We start from the raw sequence: 22,334 nt of genomic DNA, 5'->3' as shown, positions 1-22,334 counted from the left end.
CAAGTAGCTGGGACTACAGGCGCTTGCCACAATGTCCGGCTATTTTCAGAGGCTGTCTCCAACCTGTGCACTCAGGCAGTCCACCCACCCTGACCTCCCAGAGTGCTGGCCTGCCTCTCTTCTCAGACATGAGGGACACCAGCCCCAGGCCAGGTGCCATGGTCAGTACGAGAGGCTTCGGGTACACGAGGGAATCACCTCTAGACTGAATGTCTCTTCCCCCACCCCCCGCCCCATACACACTGAGCTGGCATTCTAGCTATTCAGAGCAGTGAATGTCTAACTCCTGTTAGTAAGTGGATAGCTTTTACTATCTCTGCTCAATGGCACTGATGGACAGGGAAGCTGCCCCTGTAGTATGGGGTATTAGGGACAGCTAATACAGCCACCATACTTCCTCCTGCCAAGTCCTAACACGGAGTAGACCTCCTTGGGTCTTTAGCTGAAAGTCCTGGGTTTCTAGACGTTAGGAATCTGTGGGACATCAGTTTGGCCAAGACTATTCCCTGGTTTTCCCAAGAGCGGGTACCCTGTGTGATGACCACATAAAAACCACATTCCCTTGATCCTGGGCATTGTTTATTTTTTGCATAGGCATAAATTAGAATCTGGAGATAAAAAACTTAAAAACCAGTAGTGCAGCATTTGTGACAGGAGAGCGCAAAAAACCACCTGGCTGTTGTGGGATGGGGTAAGGGCCAGCACTGGAGGGATGGGGACAGCTGCTACATAGCCACCACCTGCTCTAGAGCCACTTCGGGGCCCAGCCCTATAACAAAGGGCATGTGTCCACACAGCCCTCCTGCCTGTTCCGTGCAGGCCCAAGCCCTCTGGGGCCAGAAACAAAGGAACTGAGTGTCACCCAGTGCCCCACAGAACGGGGCTAGGAATCAAGCCCTTAGCTTTTCAGTTAAAAAAACAGACCTTGAAAAATATATACATAATACAGCAGGGCCTCCTCATCCTCCTACTCAGGGCAACTTCTACCAGCCTCTTCCTCCAGCCCCAACTAACTGTCCCCATAGAGAACAAGCCAGAAAGGAGACAATCTGAGCAAGAGCTGGAAGAGCCTCTGAGGGTAGGGCCCTGACATCAGGGCCTGACTGGATGGGGGTGCACAAGTGCAGACAGCCCTCCCAATACCCTGGACGACACCATCAGCATTGCCACTGGACCACCACGAGAGCCCAGAGAGTCCCCTGCTACCCCACCAGCTAATCCCAGATGTAAGTGGGATACCTGGGGCTCTCTACACACTTTCCACAGAATGTGGAAAGTGTGCTCTGAGGCACAGCAGTCCTTAGCAGGAGTGGAGAGCAGAATGGGCTTTAGCTCCAACATCAGCAGAGAAAAAAGCAACTCCTCCTACTGCGGAGCAGGGCTGGCCCTGGCCCCAAGAGCCACACAGGCAGCCAGGCCCCCCATCCCCCTTAATACCTGGGACAGATACAGGTTTCTATGGAAGCTCCTCAGGGACCCTGTGGTTCATGTGTCCCTAGGTTGATGGCATTAGTCTTTTGGAAAAGCCCAGAAGCGTGACACCAGGTGCTTCCTCTGTGCTGAGTGCCTTCCTCCCAGGACCTCAGTTCACTGCCAGGGGAGGGGGCAGCTCATGTTGCCCACAGCCTTGGCGCCTGCTTCCTTCACATGCCTCCCCACTGTAGGCAACGGCCTTCAGGCTCACCTCTCACCCTCCCTGTGCCCCACATGCTATATATGTAACTGCGCCAGTGCCTGAGGGGCAGGAAGAGTGAGAGGAGCTGCTGGTGCTGTCTCTCCATGTAGCTGGAGCTCCTGGCTCTTATTCCCAGAAGTCAGGGCGCTGATGAAGCGTGTGGAGGAAGTGGTGGGTGTTGACCCACTCTAGGCGCTGCAGCTGGCAGGAGAAAGCAGGGCTAGTGGGCGGGTTCCCCGTGCACCCTGAAGCGGTAGATGCAGGTGTACTCAGGGTGGCCCCAGTTAGTCAGGATCCTCAGTTCCACCACCTGGTATGTGGCCATCTTAGGGGGCTAGGTAGAGAAAAAAGGGTTAAGAGCACCACAGAGTCTCAAGAGACCTTCCTGACAGAGAAGATATGAGGAGGAGACAGTCTCACCTTGGGCAGAGAGATCCCCACTCCTCCTGGCTCAAGAGAACTGGGCTTCACGGCCCCCTGTTCAGTCTCTGGAGCAGTTTCCAGTGCTCCTACAGGGCCACTGACCCACCTGAGCCTGCACTAGGCCTGCTACTGAGGACAAGCACAGTTTACCCAAAACTGAAATGAATTCATTCATATCGCTGTTTCATCATTACTGATGGACAGAATGACCTTCAGAAGAGTTTGATGGGTGTTGACATAGCAGTTTCCTCTTTTCTTTCTCAAGTGTCCATCAGGCCTCTGTCCCTTATGTTTAAACACCAGTTTTGTTTTGTTTTGTTTTCCTAATACCAGTGTTTGAGCCAGGGGTTCAGCAACTCTCACCTCAGCAGATGCCAGAGGCCCAGTAAGCTCCTGCTCGTCCGCTGTCCTCCAGGCTTTTCTGACACAGCCTCCTGTCCTCTAACCTCCAGGCTCAGTAATCACCTCAGAGTTGACAACTCAGTCTTTATATCTAGTCTCCAACAGTTCTGCTGAGCTGTCCCCCAGGTACCTCAAACTCAGCCTGACATCGCCAACACCCCCTCTTTTTTTTTTTTTTTTTTGAGACAGAGCCTCAAGCTATCCCCCTAGGTAGAGAGTGCTGTGGCATCACAGCTCACAGCAACCTCCAACTCTTGGGCTCAAGCAAGTCTCCTGCCTCAGCTTCCCAAGTAGCTGGGACCACAGGCACCTGCCACAGTGCCTGGGTATTTTTTGGTTGCAGCCATCGTTGTTTCGGCAGGCCCGGGCTGGATTTGAACCCGCCACCTTAGGTGTATGCGGCTTGGTGTATGTGGCCACAGGCGCCAAGCCCCAACACCCCCTCTTGACCTATCTATTCTGCTAGCTTCCCTGCCACCACTTCCTGATAATTCCCCTGGCTTCAGGTTTGCTTCCTTCCATCAACCATTTATACATGGCCAGTGACCTTACTAAAATGGACATCATGTTGTCACCTAAAGCAGAGCAGTGTCACCTCCCACAGCCTGGAGGGCTGAAATTCCTGCCATTATCCTTTGGGCTATTCTCAAGATGCCCTCAGCTCCACCCAATTCCTCACACCAAGACTTCCCTAGAGTAGGGCCTGGCTGCCTGCCTGGGACCCATCTGGATGGTTTGTTCAAATGCAGGCTCCTGGGTCCCATCAGCTCTAAGGAATCAGACACTTCTGGGTTAGAGACAGCCCTAAGGAATCAGATGCTTCTGGGATGGGAATCTGCCTTTCCAAAGTGGGCCCAGGAGATCCAATACTCACTTAAGTTTTAGCCCCACACACTGCCTAAGGCCCTGGCTGGCCCAACTGGAGTGCCTGTGCTCCAGCACACACTGGTGGCTCCTTCTAGAACGCCCCTCACAACCTTCCTTTCCTAGTAACCCCAACCCTTCTCTCATAAATCTTGCCTTTGTGGGGGCTTTGTCCTGAAGCTTCCCTGATGCTGCGCTTCTGGAAAGTGCCCTCCCCTGTGCTCACATATGCAGGGTGCATCTACACCTCATTTGGTTGTCATCTCTGGTTCTATATCTTGCTTTGTGGGAGGGGAGTGGAGGGCAGTGGCTGAGTCTTCCCTCTCTGAACCCTATGGCTGGCAGAGTAAGTGCTGGGGAAACGTCTGTTGCCCAAATGGGAGGTGAGTGTGCTGGTACTAGAATCCTGTACCTGAAAGTAAAATGTCTGAATGGGCTCGCCATCCTGATCATAGGTGAACTTGCCAAGAAGTGTCCCCTCCTGCTGCAGATCTTCATCAAACCCCTGCAAAAGAGAGTGGAGGGATAGAAGGGAGGTGCAGTGCCAAGCAGGGAGAGAAACACTCTCCACCCAGTGGTTGAGGTAGCAGGTGGCCTGTGGAAAGTCACTTAACTCTCATGTTTCAGTTTCTTCCTCCAAAGCCTGAAGTGCCCTCTTCCACCCTGGTTCCACCTCTTCCTAATCCCCTCTCTCCCTCCCAGCCAAGGAGGGACCCCCAACTAGACCCTCAGTTGAGACCCCCAGGGTCTTCCTGCACTCCCTCTTGGCCCCCATGAGGTGGATACTCACAAAGATGGCAAAGTCCTTAGGGGCACTGGAGATGGTACTGTTGGGTGACAAGGCCTTGGGGACGTGCTCTAAGGTGACAGCTGTGAGGCGGATACGGGCAGAAAGGCGCACCACTGCAAAGCCCTGGGGCCCTTGGAAGGCCCAGCAGTTGCCTGGGTGCACATCTGGCTGGAGGAGCAAAAAATCTTGTCAAGGCAGGGCCCGCATCCAGCTTTCCCGGTTCCAGGGCAGGATAGTCCTCAGTGTGCCCAGAGCCCTGCTGTAGTCCCTACTGGGTGCCCACCTGGAGGATGACCCGGGGTGACTGGGAGTGGTACCACAGCGGGATGCCAAACAGGCTGAGGAGTGCTGTCTTGGTCTCGTAGGTCTCGGAGCATCGGGTGCTGATAACACTGGCTCCTGGGACAGGAAGGCAGGGTGGGCTCCCGCATGGGATGAGAACCCAGACAACCCACTCAGGTTTTACCTGTCTCCTCGTGAGGATGGAGGGCAGATACCCCAGGCCTCCTCTCTAGCTTTAACCCAGACCCCTGAGCAGCTGTCATTGTCAGCTGCTCCCCTGCACCACTATATGCCTATGTTGCAAGTTCCGGGTTGGGGGTTTCTGCTGACCCCAAATCCTGCTTGCTTAGTACCTCAGCTGCCCTGGCACATGCCAGGGAACCAGCACACACACCTCCTGATTCCAGGGCATAGTCCACCATGCCAATGCGGTCCTCACTATAGCGCTGTAGGGCCTGCTTCACGATGCGGTGCACCTGCTGAAACACGGCACAGAGCCTGGTTGTGGCAGGAAGAAGACTTGTCCGTCTGTACCCCACATTGACTCTCCTATACTCTCACTGTGCTGGTGCCTGGGCAGATATGGGTATTGTCCACCCACCATACTGGCCTCAAATATAGAGCCTGCTGCATGGCACTTCTGTCCTGGGGCATACCAAGGAGCTGGCAGTATGGGACTGGCCAGGTCTGTAGCTTCCAGGGAAGACAGCCATGTGCGGGCATGTGTGTGTTTGTTTGGGGAGGGGTGGCACGTGGTCCTCACCTCCTCTGTCACCCCGATCACACCTTCTTTCTGCAGCGTCAGTCCCAGTGAGGCTGCAGCCTCCGTGGCTGACTTGCCCTGCATCTCTGCCATGTGGGCGAGGATCCTGTTTTCTAGCTCTTGCAGCTGAGCTTGCATCTCCTCTTTCTGAAGGAATCCAGTGCGGGTTCCTCCACCTCGCAGAAGGAACTGATTGATCCAGGCAGGGAACTGAGATTCCACCTAGAGACCAAAAAAGTGTCACCCTGGGAGGCTTGCAAATACAGCAGAAGGTGTTATGGCAGGGCCAGGGCCCAAAACACGCAGTGCTTAGCTTGGCAGCAGGATTAGGGAAGGAGGAAACCACCAGAAGAAAGAGTTATGAGCAACTCCCTATGATTATTGACAGAAAAACAGGAAGAACATCCTCAAAGAAGAGCCAACCCATGGGGCTAGAGGCACCTGCTGTGCAGACGCCCAGGGAGAAAAGTCTCAGAGGAAAGGGTGTTCGCACTCACATCATCCCGTACAGCCTGGATCTGCTGAGGTAGCAGGCCCACTTCATCTGCCACTGAGCTCTGCTTCAGGGTCAGGGCTGCCAGCTCCTGCCGCAAGCCCGCCAGCTGGTCCTCCAGCCGCCCCAGCTCCTTCACAAAGTGCTCCTGGAAGGACTCTTGGGTCATCCTAGACCCGAGAGAGAAGATTAAGCCCTGGATCTCTTTAGTTGGAGGAAAGGCCATGCTGAGGAAGAAAAAAGACCCCCTAGCTGGCCCCTGTTAGGAGGGTGTGTGTCCACCACCCATCATAAACTTGAGAGGGACAAGGCCTCTGCTGGAGATCCTGGCTGTAGAACACGGCATAGGTGTCTAGGAACTGGCTCACCTGCCCCAAGGAGCTAATTCTGCTCCTGTTCCTTTTCTCAGCCCAGAGTTGGTATCTCCCCTGCCTCAGCTCTCATGTCCTTGACAAGTATGACATCTGGAGCATAAGACAGCCACATGAGGCTGTAAGAACAGATGCTATCTCTATAAATGAGTCCCAGTCCTACCACTGTGCCTGCCTCCTGCCATCAGTGACTCCCTGCTAACCTCCACAGCACCTCAAAGACAAAGAGCAGAGGTCCTGAGCTAGGTTTCAACCATCCCCTCTCTGCTTGGCCACAGGATCAGAGCTTTGCTCTGGGGCTCTGCTCCCCAATCCTACCTGGGGAGTGAGGTAGGGAAGGGTGGGGAGCAGGCCTAGGCCAGTGGCGGCATCCATTACCTTTGCCACTCTGACTTCAGCTGATGGATACGAGCCTCGGACTCCTGTCAGTAGGAAGAGGGACAAATACAAAAAACACCAAGCTCAGAAATCCATCTCCCAGAGTAGGATCTGCTTTACTAGGTCTTTGCTTAACCGCATCCCGGCCCCAGGGTCTCCTGTTCCCTACAGCAAATGCCCCCCTGGTCAAAGTCCTTACAAGAGGCTTGCTCTGTGTCTGACACACTTGGACATTTGTCCATCATCCATTCATCTAGCACATGCCACGTGGCACAATGGGCTGCTTTGTCCCCAACACATCCTAGGGCATCTCTGTAGGGCATTCCAGCCGAGAAGTCAGGGACTGCATACCCCCACCCTACTCAGCATCAAAGTAGGCCCTTCTGCAGGGCTAAGCAATTGAAGGTATTTCTCTCTGACCAAGAACACCCTGAACTGGGTCAGGATCCCATCGCAGCTCCCGAGTGTCCCCAAGCTTGCCCACCTGGGAGGCTTGGACGATCTTCTTGAAGAGGTCTTCTGAGTCTTGCTGGTGCTCTGCTCTCAGGGCGGCCAGTTCTTCCTGTCAGACATGAAGAGTGGACTGGAGATCAGGCACAGTCCAAGTGTGGAGGGGCCCTTATGACTAGGAAATGGCATAATTAGAACCGGAACCAAGTCTGTTTGCTTCCAAAGCTTCAGTTCTGGACCTTTTTGCTATAGTGCATTCCTGAAACACATATGACCCCCACTCCATCTCCTCCACGCACTTACATGTGGCGGGGGCTGTGCCAGGGCCCTGTGATCAGGCATCTCACGATGGAGGGTGGGGGTAGGGAGACATGAGAATCTCCATTTTAAAGAGGAGGAAACTGAGGTTTAGAGATGGAAGTAGCTGCCAAATGGCGGAGCTGTCCGATCCCAAATGATATCTGCTTTCTCTCTCCTGTGTGCTCCACCCCACCTGCTGACTGTCCTGCACTCCCGTGGGTGTCACCCACACGACACTCAGCTCCCATCCTGAGGCACTCGGCCCCACCTGGATGCGGGCAGTGGTGTCCCTGCGCAGGTCATCCTTCAGGGCAGCCTCGCGGCGGCTCACTAGCCCCTCCAGCAGTGCCAGGGTGTCTTCATGGCTCAGGTCACCACCACCTCCCTGGCCAGCGGCCCCCTGCCGCAGCTCCAGGCGTTCGAGGCGCAGGGCCTCCTTCTGCCAGTTGGAGGAAAATTCAGCAGCAAGAGCTTCCAGACGCCGCTCCAGAGAGTGCACCCGGGACAGAACACGCTGCTCAGCCTGACAGGGTATGGAGAGACAGCCACAGGGATGAGAGACCCTTAGATGACAGCACTTCTCAGACACCACTCTGACATAGCCAACAGGGAAAAGGAAAGGATCCCAGGGGCACCTGGTGAGCACATGCCGGGCTAGGCAGCTGCAGCAGGTGGGCAGGGGACGGCTGATCTGAGCTGGGTGTGCTGTGTGCAGGGTGGAGGCAGAGGAGTGTCTCTGAGGACATGGTATGGGAGTCTGATCTCCCAGGAGGAGTGAAGGCAGGCCACAGAGAAGGTCTGAGTGCAAGGACAGTCCAAGAAGACACAAAGGCTGGGGATGTTGCAGGGTAGCCACAAGGGGCTGGGTGACCTGCTGGGCTGAAGCCACCCCCTCCCTTCCTCCTACAGGTGCGACAGAGCAACTCCCAACAGCTTACTCCCTTCTTGTAGGTAACTACAGCTAAAAGACAAAATAATTTGAAAACACTTTCTTTTTCCTCTTGAACTGGATGTTACACAGAGAAGACAGAATAAAAGACATTAGGACTTGAGGGTGGCATTTGACAGTATGTCATAAATTTTGAGAACTTTGTGGCTTAACAACAAAATCTTTGTCAAGAAAAATTATAAAATATAGTCTGTCAACTGTCAATTAAAGGGCAGGCAGCTGGTGAGTGGCAAAGGTTCTGATTTTTAGAATTTCCACTTTTTAAAATTTAATTCTTAATTTTTTTATATTATAGGTGGCATGGTGGAGGCGGCTAGTGTCAGACGAACCCAGATTTGGGATGACCGAAGAAAGTTGTACCTTTGCCTCCTCCGAGCTGAAAGCCAAAAGCAAGAATTTCCATTTTTTAAATAGGCAATACATTTGTTGACTCAAAAACCACACAAACACAGCAAAAAGTTAGGCTCCTAACCTCTGCCCCATCCAACCAGTGTCCTTACCACTGCCTCTCCCAGACCAGGCAACTATCTTTACTGGTGTCTTTAGGTAAACATAAGCAAATACAAGATGTATTCATTTTTTGCTTCCCACTTTTTACAGAGAAAGTGGCTCTGAAATTGAATTGGATTTAATGTCTTTAATGATTAAAAACAGAAGTCATAGATGACAGGCATCATTAGTTTATGCAATATAGAATCTCCAGAGCTGACCAACCCTACATTGACCATCTCCTTAAATTGACCTAATTTTCATAGACCAGACTAGACATATGCCAAATGTACATATCAGTACAGTAGTCCTAGTTCCTCATGTTGGCCACCTGCAGATATTGACCAGTTTGTTATAGTCCCTTGGGTCTGTCAACTTACACAGATGCTTCTGTGTAAGATCACGGTCAGGAAAGTGATATCCACAAAAAGAGATGGTTAAAAATGTGAAAGCAAATTAATTTCAGTGAGATGCAAGCACAGTTCAAGTAACTATAATTAGAGGATAAAGAGTTTTAAATTTTTGTCAACACCAAGACCTGTGCTCATATACCTTCTGGTTGTGCTGACTGCAGGCTCCTTGAGAACACAGCCTGGGCCTGATCATCTTTAGACTCCAGCAGATCAAAAAAATGGCCACTGTCTGTCTTTTCTCCCTGTGTCCACACCCTCTGCAACATCACCTTCCCCACTGAGAGGTGGAGTCTATTTCCCCACCCGGCATCTGGACTAGCTCTTAGATATGCTCCAGCTAGTAGGATGTGGTAGAAGGTACAGCACACTGGTTCCTAATGAAGACCTCCAGAGATCTGGCCTGCCCTGGTTCTCTCTTGGAACCCTGTCCAGGGACAAGGGCACAAGCCCAGGCTAGCCTGCTGAGTGACAAAAGTGCACATGGAGAACAGCTGTCCCAAGCAGGGGCCTACATCAGCCAGCCCTCAACTGACTCACCAGTCAATTGCATGCGGACACACACACACACACACACACACACACATATATAATCTGTGTCATACTCACACATACCAGGGAGCCTGGCCAAGATCACTGGTCCTTCCTTGTTCAGACCAGAAGTGCCACCCAGATGACCCACAAATTCATAAGCTAATCAAATGCTTTGTACTTTTAATCCACTGTCCAGGATATTACCTTACTCACAGGACGTGCTCAGTAAATGTTTGTGAAATTGTATTAAAAAGGAACAGGGCAGCACCTGTGGCTCAGCGGGTAGGGTGCCGGCCCCATATACCAAGGGTGGTGGGTTCAAACCTGACCCCAGCCAAACTGCAACAACAAAAAGAATAGCTGAGCATTGTGGTGGGTGCCTGTAGTCCCAGCTATACGGGAGGCTGAGGCAAGAGAATCGCCTAAGCCCAAGAGTTGGAGGTTGCTGTGAGCTATGTGATGCCATGGCACTCTACTGAGGGTGATAGAGTGAAACTCTACAAAAAGAAAAAAGAAAAGAAAAGGAATAAAGTAGACAAGATGATTTGTCATATTCCTTTTCCTTTTGTTTTCTGTGCTTCTTGGGATGTCAACTAATTTTTGGATAGTTTTGAGTCATATTTAAGTGCAGGCAACACCCCCCCCACACACACATAACCTGCACCCCAAATAGTAACAAAGGGACATCCTAGCTAGGACAGCATCCCTCAGCTTTGTGTGTAAGGTTTCAGGCAGGCTGAGGGAGTGCCTGCCACATTCACTGTCATCTGTCTGTAAACCCTTGGGAGCCTCCCACCCTGCGACACTCACCTGGAAATGTGGTGAGTCTCTGGAGTCCCATCCCTCCTGCTGCGTTCTGCTGTCCTTTGCGGCCCACCAGGAAACCACAGCAGGGTGGAATGTCTGCAGTCCATAGGGGTAGAAATACCAAGCACCTGCACACAGGAAGAGGCTGGTTACCCAGGCCAGGGGCTCGCAGGAGGCACATGCCCAGGAGAGTGGCAGCCTCCTCTCTGCTGGGTACCCGGGTCTGGTTCACCCACCAGAGGCTGGGGTCTGCTGGGGGCATACAGGGATGCAGGGTCCCACTATTCTCTGAGGTGGTAACTTCCACCTGACAATCTCAGAGCACATTCATTCTCACACACCCCCAGCCCCTCAGAATCCTTCATCTCGGTCAATGGCAAAACTTGGAGAAAACATCTTTAAGGAGTTAGGGATGACCAGGCTGTCCATCAGCATCACCTGCAGAGCTTTCAAACCACCAGTCTCTGGAACTCCAGAGGGCAGTTAATTGCCCTGGCCTGGGGCCCCTGCATGGAGGGTTTTAAAAGTGCCCCAGGTGGCCCTAATGTGGTACAGGGCTGAGGATCTCTGGAACAGAAGGCACCTCCCTTCTAAGTGAGACCACGTGCAGCCCCACAACAAGAGCACCAAGCTGTATCCACACAGGGACACTTAGATCTCACTATAGGGGCCATCTGTTTGTGACCTGCTTACTCTTGAGCTCCATGTGATGGGGGAAAGGGAGAAAACCTAAAAAAGACACTGACTGAGGGTTCTCTATCCTGGTGAGACTCCACGATGGCTGCTTAAGCATCAACTATTGGCAGGTGCAAGGAGATGCATAGGCTTCACTGGGCTTGGAGTCTGATGCGGACACAGGCTTCACTCAGGCTCTCCCTGTGCAGATCACTCTCCACACACATCTCCACATGACATGATCATGACCCTGGTTCTACCAACCCCACCAGGCCATGGTGAAGCACAAATTAAACTTGTAACACATGAGAAAGTGCTTTCTGGATAAAATGCTATAGTTATAAAGGACCATTTCAATTTTCAAGACAAAGCCTCACTCTTTTGCCCAGGCTAGAGTGCCACGGCATCAGCCTAAGCTCACAGCAACCACTAACTCCTGGGCTCAGGCAATCCTCCTGTCTCAGCCTCCCTGGTAGCTGGGACTACAGGTCATTGCCACAATGGCCTAATTTTTCTATAGTAGAGATAGGGTCTTGCTCTCACTTAGGCTGGTGTCAAACTCCTGAGCTTAAGTGATCCTCCTGTCTTGGCCTCCCTGAGGGCTAGGATTATAGGCATGAGCCATCACACCTGGTCAAGTATTATTATTGTTTTACGGGTGATGCCCAGTTTCCACTGGATCGAACAAGCTGTTCTTACAACAGGAAACATAAAAAGGAAACCAACATTTGGAAAAACATTCTGCCCTATTAATAATAGCAGATATTCAAGTTGAATAGATGTTAAACTTATAAAACCAACTCTCTAAAAAGAAAAGCAAGCACAGTCTTTATAGTCTTTAACTATAAACTGGTACAATCATAAAAACTGAACCAGGAGCCAGCTCTCATGGAATTACAAAATTGACCAAGTTGTTGAATGAAAAGCTGAACACGAAGTGTCTTTATAAACTTGTCTGTGCTGGAGATTAGAACAGTAAAAAACTGCTATTGTATAAAAAGAGGCGCTTACTTCTGTCACCCAGGGTAGGGTGCAGTGGTGTCATCATAGCTCACAGCAACCTCAAACTCCTGGGCTCAAGGAACCCTGCCTCAGACTCCAGAAAAGCTGGGACTACAGGTGCTCAGCCATAGCTAATTTTTCTATTTTTAGTAGAGATGGGTTTTCTCTCTCTCTTGTTCAGGCTAGTCTCAAACTCCTGAGTTCAAGTGATCTGCCCGCCTCAGCCTTCCCAGAGTGCTAGGATTGCAGGTGTGAGCCACTGTGCCTATCTTACTTTATTGTTTTTACCTTAAAGATAGTTAAAGATTTAACTTAATCTTGTATAAATAATTTACCACACAGCCTATATCCCTGATTTGGAATGCAGGGAGAATGACTGCTAATAATGATGGCATCAGTGACCCTGCTCTTTTCCCACACACTGTTGTGCTAGGGTGTGTTCCTGCCCTGGGTAGCACAAAGGATACTCCAGAGACACCCTGATGTACACTGACTACCCAGCTTAGGGCAAGATCAATAGACTGAGACATTCATCTTTCTGCCCCTGGGACACCCTGGAGCAGGGGCAGCCTCAGTCAGGAGAGGACCCAGGCAGGGCAAGCTATGCAAGGCAGGCCCAGGCCTGGGGCTCAGGCACTGCCCAGGCTTAGTCTGTCCCTGCCTCCCCATCCTGCTTCCCTCCCTGTCTGCCAAGGGTCACCACCCACATGCTATGCACATCTCTGCTGAGTGCCAGTGCCTGCTACATTCTACCCCCACACTCGCCCCAGCATTCAGACTCACCATATGTCAGGCAGGTCAGAAACAGCAGCAACAGCAGGAACCAGAGGAATGTCTTCAGGGATGAGAAACGCCTGGAGCCCAAGGGAGGGCAGGACAAGGAGGCAGAGATGTGAACAGGAACCACAAACCTCTATGTTCTCCCAGGGAGTCCCTCACAATTTTTTCCTGAGTGCCAAACGAGCTAAGGGGGCACCCATGGGCTTATGATGGGGCCAGACAGGATGCTTCAGAGCCTTACCGGTACTGCAGGCCTTGAGCAATGGGGACAATTTTGATTGTGAATTTTATTTATTTTTATTTATTTATTTATTTTTATTGAGACAGTCTTACTTTGTTGCCCTCGGTAGAGTATCCTGGAGTCACAGCTCACAGCAACCTCCAACTCTTGGGCTTAAGTGATTCTTTTGCCTCAGCCTCTTGAGTAGCTGGAACTACAGGCACCTGCCACAATGCCCGGGTATTTTTGTTTGTTTGTTTTTAGCAGGTTGGGGCTGGGTTCGAACCCACCAACCCTGGTGCATGTGGCCAGCGCCCTACCCACTGAGTACAGGTGCTGCTCGATTGTGAATTTTATTGATGCTATTAAAAATAAATAGTGTGAGGGAGTGGCCCCTGTGGCTCAGTGAGCAGGGCACCAGCCCCATATACCAAGGGGGGCAGGTTCAAATCCAGCCCTGGCCAAACTGCAACAAAAAATAGCTGGGCGTTGTGGCGGGTGCCTATAGTCCCAGCTACTCGGGGAGCTGGGGCAAGAGAATCGCCTAAGCCAAGAGCTGAAGGTTGCTGTGAGCTGTGACGCCACAGCATTCTATTGAGGGTGGTAAAGTGAGACTCTGTCTCTAAAATAAATAAATAAATAAAAATAGTATGGTCTTTGAAGAACCCTAAATTTTTTAGTGGTCCCCTAAGTAAGCAAATATAGAAAAACAAAGTAACTCTTCAGACAATATTTTCTTTTAGGAAAACAAGGAATTTTTTTTAGAGATACAAATCTATCCTTGTCTCCCCACTGTTTCTCAGCAAACCCTGATTGCCTACCCAGACCTAGATTGTGGCCAGAAGGATTCTGACTTCTTGGTTCAATCTTCCTTCCTCTGCCCAGGGGTAAGTTCCCAAATCCTGGTTCTGCTGGTTTAGAGACTTAGAGAACTAACCCACAGCATCCTTAGGCAGAGCATCTTTGTGGCTTCTTACCATAAAGGGGAGAGCTCTGGAGGTCTATGCTCTTTTAGGCATGACAGGGAAGATGGACTTTCTGGGAAACCCCACCTCTTGGCTAGAGCATACAGTTCTAACTAGCAGGAAGAAAGCCACCCATTACCTGAGAATCCTAAGTGGCTGAATTGGGGTGGCATTTGGTAGTAAGTGTTCGAGAAGAAATAAGAACCCCTGTTCTAGGTTACTGCCCTGAAGTTATTGATTTGGGGAGCAAACCCTGACTCTGAGTCTTGTCCTCTGTCAGGGGAGGTGGGCTCTATGGAGGCCACTCCATGCTCACTGACAGCAGCTCCAAATGAACAGGGAAGAACCTTCAGAGAGATGACCCTCCCCTTTGGGCCTAGGACTTTCTGATTCATTGTGAAGGCTGGAGGTTCACTCACCTGGTTAAAACAAAGACGTCAAGAAGGGAGGCAGCTGTTGTCAGGCGGTACCAAGTGGTGCCAATCCACCAGTAGAGAAGTCCAAAGAGCCGGCCTAGGAAAGTGACCATCAAACCTAAGTCTTCACATTGTGGTCGGGAGCATCACTCTCTCACCCATCTGTGATCTTCCCTACCCCCACCCTAGCACTCACTGGCCATGTTTGTGTCCTGTCCCACAGTGACCTAGTCCCTCTGGTCCCACCTGCCCACACTGTCCATGCCCTCTGTCCTGTTCTGCAGCTGGTCTATCTCAGGCTCTGGGCTCACAGAAATTATTTCAGAATGTACTTTCCCTGATGGTCCTCCAGTCTCTCTGTGTGAGCTGTGTGCTCAACTACAGAAAGATAGGTAAGAATTACTGCTGTAAAGAATGGAAGAGGCTGAGAACAGCTTAGGCAGCACCCACCTGGAAAAGTGACCACCATCCAGAAGAAGGAGCCCAACCGAGAGACAGCACTCCTTAACCGTGAACCTGGGTTCTGTTGGTCTGTATCTGAGTAGCCTGCAGGAAAGAGGAAGGGGAACCAGCTCAGTTTGTCCTCTCTTTCTTTCTTTCTTTTTTTTTTTTTGAGACAGAGTCATGCTATGCTGCCCTGACTAGAGTGCCTTGGCATCACAGCAATCTCAAACTCTTGGGCTTAAGTGATCCTCTTGCCTCACCCTCCTAAGTAGCTGGGACTACAGGTGCCTGCCACAACACTGGCTATTTTTTGTTGTAGTTGTCATTGTTTGGCAGGCCCAGGCTATGTTCGAACCTGCCAGCTCTGGTGTATGTGGCTGGCACCCTAGCTGCTGGGCTACAGGCACCAAGCCTGTCATCTCTTTCAAGCCATGTTATATGGAGACTGTCTCTTCTTTCTTCACTGTCTTCTGTGAGCTCAGACCACAGATCATCTAAGCAGGTGTCCTCAAACTACAGCCTGCAGGCCACATGCAGCCTGCCTAGGACATTTATCCGGCCTGCTAGGTGTTTTTCCTGCCACTGTCTGTCCTGCTTAGCAGCCAACTTGTCCCAGGGCCCACAGTCTTGCCCTCCAATGGTCTGAGGGACAGTGAACTGGCCCCCTGTTTAAAAAGTTTGAGGACCCCTGATCTAAGGGGTCAGACATGTATTTCACAAAGAATTACTGACCACCTACTATGTGTGAAGCCCCATGTTAAAGTGCTGGAAATAATCCCAAACACAACAGTGGGGCAGGCAGAGAAGTGAGCAGCAGTCACAACCCAGGGAGTGGAAGCCACCGTAGGCCCCTGCATGGGTTCCTACACAGGTGGGATGCCCCAGGGAGATGCTGAAGTGTCTGCCACCTACCATGTTCCTTAAAGCTACCAGGGTACTCCTTACTCAGGCTTCTTGTGGGCCCCCCACAGCCACAGGACCTGCTCAGGAGGGAGAAAGCACTGCCTACCCATGAAGTCATCCTCAGAGGAGTAGCCTGAGGAAGAGCCAAGGAAGTCCTCAGAGACCTTGCCCTCAGTGAGCCCGTTGACCTTGCTGCTCTCAGTGCCGCCTGTGCCTCTCCTCCTTCTCACCCGCAGGTCCTCACCTGTGCAGGGAAGAACAAGGGGCCCTTCTGGACCTCAAAGAGGCTCTGCAAAGTTAGGTCTGGGCAGAGAGGCACTCCAAGGAGGGTATTCCAGAGTGTGCCCCCCCCCAACCCCACACTCCCAGGAGCATCTCAGAGGAAGCAAAGCCCAGAGAGAAAGATTCCATACTCACTCCAGTAGGAGTCACTATGCAAGTCATGGAGGAGGGCGTTCCGGGCCAGCAATGCTGCCCGGGGATTGCCTATGCAGGACTCCTGGACCATGGACTCGCTGTAGTAGGAGGTGTGGGCATCGGAGGAGGGGCCCAGCTGTGGTGCTGGGGACAGGCGCTTCATGTTGCTGGATTTCCTCTTCAAGGTCCTGTGGGACAATCCCCAGGGAGAGCAGGGGGGTGAGCCCAGTGGGACACTGAGATCCTGCTGTTAGGCAGCTAGAGCTCCCATCTCCCCCATTGCCCCAGGCATGCACTGCCTCTGCTCCTTTTATCTGTGAATCTTACAAGCAGATAGGCAAGGGCAGCAGTTAGGGATGGAGCCAGGATTCCAACCCAAGTCTCTAACTTCAAAGCCAAAGCTTCTTCCCACGCTTCTTTTTTTTTTTTTTTTTTTTGAGACAGAGCCTCAAGCTGTCCCCCTGGGTAGAGTGCCGTGGCATTACAGCTCACAGCAACCTCCAACTCCTGGGCTCAAGCGAGTCTCTTGCCTCCGCCTCCCAAGTAGCTGGGACCACAGGCGCCCGCCACAACGCCCGGCTATTTTTTGGTTGCAGCCATCATTGTTGTTTGGCGGGTCTGGGCTGGGGATTCAAACCCGCCACCTTAGGTGTACGTGGCTGGCCCCTTAGCCGGTTGAGCTATAGGCGCCGAGCCTCTTCCCACGCTTCTTAATGGCTTAGTAATTTTTACAGCCCACTGAAAACCTCACCACACTTGGTGTGGCCTCCTAGAGCCAGCCAAACTGCAGGGCCTATAACCTGGGCCTTATAACTACAAGGGGTGGTGATAGAACAAGCAGGCAGTTGCCCTCCCTCAGCCTGTCTGCCAGCACCCTGGGGACTTGTTCCTTTCCTCAGCTGTGGCTCTGGCCAGCTTCTGTGGCCTGACAGGTGTTGAGACACACAGGCGTGGGCCCAGGAAGGATGGTCAAATCAACCTGACCCTCTAGAGCAGAAGAGGTTCCTGTGAACCCAGCTAGCAACTTTGGGGCTTCCGGCCTGCCCTAAGCTTGCAGCTGCCTCTCCCCACTTCCTGTCCTCTAGCCCTGAGGGCAGCAGCACTGTCTTACAGGAGGGAGAGGAGAAATGGCACTGAGACTGCCATCCTCATAGAAGAGAAGAAAGGCAGAACCCCCTTGATTGGACTTGAAGGTCACAACAGGAAGTCACCTGCTCTGCAGGGTGGTGCGATCTACAGGGGCTGTGACAATCCTAATCCCTTGCGTCCCTACCTGAGAGGACTGTCTTTAAACAGGCTGTTATGGCTCCCGGTGACTGAGCTCCCTCCACTGCTACTGTTGCCATCATCGTCACCCTGGGAGTAGCGTGTGAGCCGCTGGCTTCTTCGGGACATGATGAGGTGGGATATGGACCCTTTCCCTGAAGGTTTTGGGAGAGAGAAGAGGAACACAAGTGAAGCTTGGGGCTGTCCCCAGGTCACCCTAGGAGGAGGAGAGATGAGGCACTGCGTCTGGACGGGCAGAGAGGCAGTGTGGTGGGGATTTGTGAGGTTTCTCCAGGCCGCACACCCACTGCCACCCATGCCCGGCCTATGGGCTCACTTAGTGATCACACAGCCTCTTCCAGGGAACCTTCCACAGGTTTTCTAATTTTCAGTCTCCTTATCTCTTTCCTCCTTGGTGCTGGGCTCTGTGTGAGCCAGAACTGGGCCTTCCTCAACCTCTGACAAGCAGCAGAGAATGAAGCCCATGGAGGCACTAAAATGCCTTCAGTCCCCACCCTGCACACCCTCCCGTGCATCTGTCTTGCCTGTTGTCTCCCTAGAACTGGATCCAGTCTCACTCTAGCTGTTTCCTTTAGACAATAAGTGCTTGCCTCTGCTGTCTTTGTTGTTTCAGGGCCCAGGTGAACCTTGACTCCAGAAAAACTTCCCCCAGCACACCCCAGCTATGTTCTGATGGTGGCTGTATTTTAGGTCTCCTTGGTGCACATTGTGCTACCATGTCCTAATAAGATGATGATGATGAGAAAATACTTGGATAGAAGCCTACCAGGTACCAGGGTCCTTACGCACCCATTTCTGATCCTTACAAGTGAGGAAGGTATCAGTGATCCCAGCTAGACTCTGAGATGATTGGCACTTGCCCACAGTCACCCAGCCTGTGAGTGACAGAGCCAGAAGCCAGGGTTTGACCTCAGATCTGAAAGCCTACAAGGCCATGAAGTTTTTGAGTTGTTTCAGGAATGTGTTGAGTATCCCTAACTAGAGTTTCTTCTAGCCCACATACACTCCGAAGGAGGCTGTGCGTACAACAAATATTCGTAACCAAACTAACAAAACGGAGGTGGAGCACAGTATGGAATTACAGTCAGTCCCCATCACCACAAGGGGCGGAAATCAAGGCTCTGGAATTGATACTTGGGGATAAAGGAAGCCAAAGTGAAAAGATATGGCCAAAGGTGGCCTTCTCTGACACAAAAAGATTAATAACATTTCAGCTCTAGCAACCTAAATTCAAAATCTCCTTTGCTGGCCTATATCACAAAGTCATTGTTATCCTAAGCATACTCAAGAGTTCCTAGTTCTTGTGGCTTTTTATTACTTCTAATATTTTTTATTAATACTTAAAATTACTAGTTCTCTGGGTTGTATGGTGGGCATAGACTAGTGGTTCTCAACCTGTGGGTCGTGACCCCTTTGGGGGTCGAACAACCCTTTCACAGGGGTCGCCTAAGACCATCCTGCATATCAGATATTTACATTACGATTCATAACAGTCACAAAATTACAGTTATGAAGTAGCAATGAAAATAATTTTATGGTTAGGGGTCACCACAACATGAGGAATTGTATTAAAGGGTCGTGGCATTAGGACCACTGGTATAGACTAACACATCCCAACCCAGACTATAGGAACCAGAAAGTCTGGCTAGTACAGCTGGAAAGTCCTCTTCTGAAAAACAAGTAGCCTCACGTTTTGCCCTTATTGGCTTCTTCCCAGGTAGGGTGCCCATCTGGCAACCCTCCCAGGTTTTTGCCTATGTTGGTAAAGGGACCAACGGGTAGTAGCCAAACCAGGAAGTTGGCTCAGGTCCTAGTCTATATTCCACTCCTTATAAGGTAATGCCACCCCCACAATGGCCCCCACCCGCAAGCTACAGATATCCACATAGGGCTCTTCCTCTTAACCCCTGCAACATGTTTACACCTACCCAAGCTGCTGCTGCTAAAAATCTAAATACTCTGCCAGAGGTGGTGGTGGGTGCTAAAAGCTGTCAGCACCCGCCTCCACCCTCCCAGAACTCCCAGGCACGCCTCTTCGTCTTTCTTGCAGGGTCCTGATACCACAAAACAATTTACCACTGAGCCTGGGTTTCACAGATGAAGAAGGTGGAGGCCCCATTCTCCAAAACAAGAGAACTTCTTGGGGAACTCAAATCTTTGGCGTATCAGAACAGATCTCCTCCCGCACTCACACAAGTCACTTAAGAAACCCTCAGATGAAACCCTTCTCCCCTTCTGAGCTGAACTACATCCTTTTCTCACAATTCCACCCCCCTCTTTCCCTCACAGACTATATGGCAGTATCCGTGCACACCCCAGACTTAACCTAGATCTTGGGCCTCTTCTTCCTGACATTTTCACTCCCCAGGCGCCGCAGTCACACTACATCTCTAGTGAGAGCCGCCAAACGCTCTGGGTGCTACTCCCCCCACCCCCGCAACTCCTCAGGGTTGAACCTGCAGAAACTGTCGCCAAAGGCTCGCCTTCCAGCCTCTCGCTCTAAGTCACACCCCGCCCCCCATTTGCTTTGTTTTGTTTTGTTTTAGAACTGAACGAAACGGGCCTCCCTCCTATCCAGAGTTCTGACAGGCGCGGCAGAGGCTGGGAACTGCTTGTCCTGGGAAACCGCCCGCCTGGCACAGAAACCGTAGGCACTGCCCAGGGCCGGTTTGGGACAGCCGAGTCTTTGCTCCCCTCCTCCCGGGAGGGTGCTCCGGGAACTCCCGCCTGTAGACACCGCCCTCCCGGCTGACCAGTGGGGAGGCCAGCCCTAGGGGCGGTGCCGGCGGGGAGATGAGTCAGGGCGCCGGCCTTGGCACCGCGCTGGCCCTTTCCGACTGGCCCAGGGGCGTGCACGGGACTGGGCTGAAGCCCAGCCCCAGTAGCCCGGGAGAGGAAGAAGCAGGCCCAGCAGGTCGGCCCTGACTGGAGCGGCCTGTCGGTAACCCTGGAGTTAGGCCGGGCCAGGGCCTGCGGTGAGGCAGGCTCACCCCGGAGCCCAGTCCGCCGGCCCACAGTTACCTGCTACCGCTGCTTCTCCGTGCCGGCCCGGGGGCGTCCGAGGCCCGCCGCGCCGCCCGGGCGCGCCCCTTTCCCGCGTCGGGGTCCAGCGGGTGGCGCTGAGCACAGGGCCGAGGCGGTGGCCGGGTCAGAGCCGGAGCGCGGGGAAGCGTGGAGAGCAGCTTCGCGGGACAACGCGAGGCTTGTGGACAATGCGACCGGCTGAGGCCCGCGCAGCGCGAGTGGGGCCCGGCGGCGCGCGCGTGGCCGAGTGTGTATGTGTGCGCCTGTCAGTCAACGCTGACAGGCCGCAGCCCATTGGCCAGACCCCGCCTGCCGTCACCGCCCACGGCCGTCACCTATAGGCCAGTTTGAACACAAAGGCTCCGGCTCGTCCCGCCCCCCGCGTGGGCCGGGCGTCCTGGCGAGCCCAGCCCAGCAATCTGCGTGTGGGAGGCGCGGGGTGGGTTCCAACCCCTGACGCGGGAGGACTCCACTGGAGACTGCACTGGGGCCTGGTGCACATTGGATTCCTGGTCTGATGGAGCAAAACACCAAGACTATTCCAAGCGCTCCCACAAGCGCACCCCTGCTGTGAGCCAGCAAGGCTGAGAGCAAGGCTGGGTACCAGGGCCTTAAAGGAATTGGGTGACTAGGGGACACCACCTTCCTGAGATGGCCAGAATGAAAGGTGGGGGCCCACCCCAAGGATAGCGCGGGTAGACCTTAGTGAGCTTTGGGTAAAGTTTCTTGAAGGCTTGCTAAATGCGAGGCACTTGGTTGATTGTCCTAGGAACCCGCTGTCTCTACACCCATTTTACAGACAAGAAAACAGGTGCATAGAAGTTTTAAGTGATTTTCCCAAAGCCACAAAGAAAGATAAAACTGAGCTTAGAAGATCCTGTTCACATCCAAACCGGCATTCTTTCCAATTTAGGGTTAATTTAGGGATTCCAAACAAGCGCAAGGCTCTGGCCCTTCTAGCTCTTTACCCAGAGTACCCAAATTACACGAGTGCCCTTTGTTTTAAAGAGGGAGTTTGCCTTAATTGTGTTGGAAGCAGGCAAAGGCTGGCAGCTTTTTCTTCTGCCTTACTCAGACTTGGACCGAGTGTTCAGTATTTGCATGCAATGCTGCCTGACTCCAGGGGTCCTGCTCCCCACCCGCCAGCTGTTCAGGCAAATGCACAGTATGCAAGGAGTCACTTCCTGTGCAAGTTCTGCAAGAACTTTCATCTTCCATCTTCCCGGAAGATGAAACAGAGTATCACACTTTTAAAGTGCCAAGAGGAAATAAGACAAGAAATGACAAAATCACTGAGGTGCAGGAAGGTGCTGGGGTTAGGGGGTGAAGAAATGCAAAACTTAGTTGGCTCCAGCCCAACTCCAGACAAAAACAGTCCCATTCCTGGGCCTCCACTACCCCACCTAAAAAGAGGGGCACCACCTGCCCTTACAGCATCCTAGCGACAACAGTGCTAGTGGGTGTTACTCTTGAGTTTAGACTCCATGAGGACCAGGGCTGGCTCACAGGGACTGGTACAGTCTGGCTCCTGTCTGAGTATCTGCTCAATGTGGGACTGAAATGACAATTTAAATCAGATTTAGGGGTAGCGTGTGGGTAGGGAAGAGGTCCTCTCTTGATTCCTTCTCATCACCAGGGTCCTTAATTCTCTGATTCTATCCTAACCACTTCTAGTGGAGTCTCCACATTCTACCACCTCCACTGCTGAGCCTGACTCCCTCCTCTCCAAGGGTCTCAGCAGGCAGAACCCTGTCCCAGGATGCTGGTTCAGCAAGCAAGGAGGGTACACAAAGCCCATCCATGCCCCTTTCACACTATGCT

General features: G+C 52.3%; 1 protein-coding gene across 4 annotated transcripts; it reads right to left on the bottom strand.

Annotated features, from left to right (window-relative positions):
• Window positions 1-562: 562 nt before the first annotated feature.
• On the bottom strand, window positions 563-20,637 carry SUN2 (Sad1 and UNC84 domain containing 2). 4 transcript variants are annotated; one of them, XR_002771622.1, is made up of 18 exons: window positions 20,511-20,563; window positions 17,476-17,623; window positions 16,203-16,390; window positions 15,892-16,029; window positions 14,889-14,984; window positions 14,442-14,535; window positions 12,841-12,911; window positions 10,384-10,508; window positions 7,460-7,714; window positions 6,926-7,003; window positions 6,442-6,485; window positions 5,697-5,862; window positions 5,200-5,421; window positions 4,831-4,915; window positions 4,438-4,553; window positions 4,155-4,318; window positions 3,777-3,869; window positions 563-2,009 (listed from the first exon to the last, which is right to left on the bottom strand). XR_002771622.1 is itself a non-coding variant. In XM_012801199.2 (18 exons), the coding sequence occupies exons 2-18, from the start codon at window positions 17,595-17,597 to the stop codon at window positions 1,896-1,898; spliced, it is 2,175 nt and encodes a 724-aa protein (XP_012656653.1). In that variant the 5' UTR covers window positions 17,598-17,623; window positions 20,511-20,637; the 3' UTR covers window positions 563-1,895. The 4 variants fall into 4 exon arrangements, 3 of the variants coding, with proteins under 3 accessions (XP_012656653.1, XP_023365029.1, XP_012656652.1); XM_012801199.2 differs by having other exon boundaries at window positions 4,155-4,322; window positions 20,511-20,637; XM_023509261.1 differs by lacking the exon at window positions 20,511-20,563 and adding an exon at window positions 19,946-19,965 and having other exon boundaries at window positions 4,155-4,322.
• Between the last annotated feature and the right edge of the window lie 1,697 nt (window positions 20,638-22,334).

This window comes from Otolemur garnettii, unplaced genomic scaffold, assembly GCF_000181295.1.
Source record: "Otolemur garnettii isolate 467f Iridium unplaced genomic scaffold, OtoGar3 scaffold00007, whole genome shotgun sequence".
In the NCBI taxonomy this organism is placed as follows: Eukaryota; Metazoa; Chordata; class Mammalia; order Primates; family Galagidae; genus Otolemur; species Otolemur garnettii.
The sequence above is the reverse complement of the archived record's forward strand: the minus strand, read 5'-3'. Positions and strand labels throughout refer to the sequence as shown.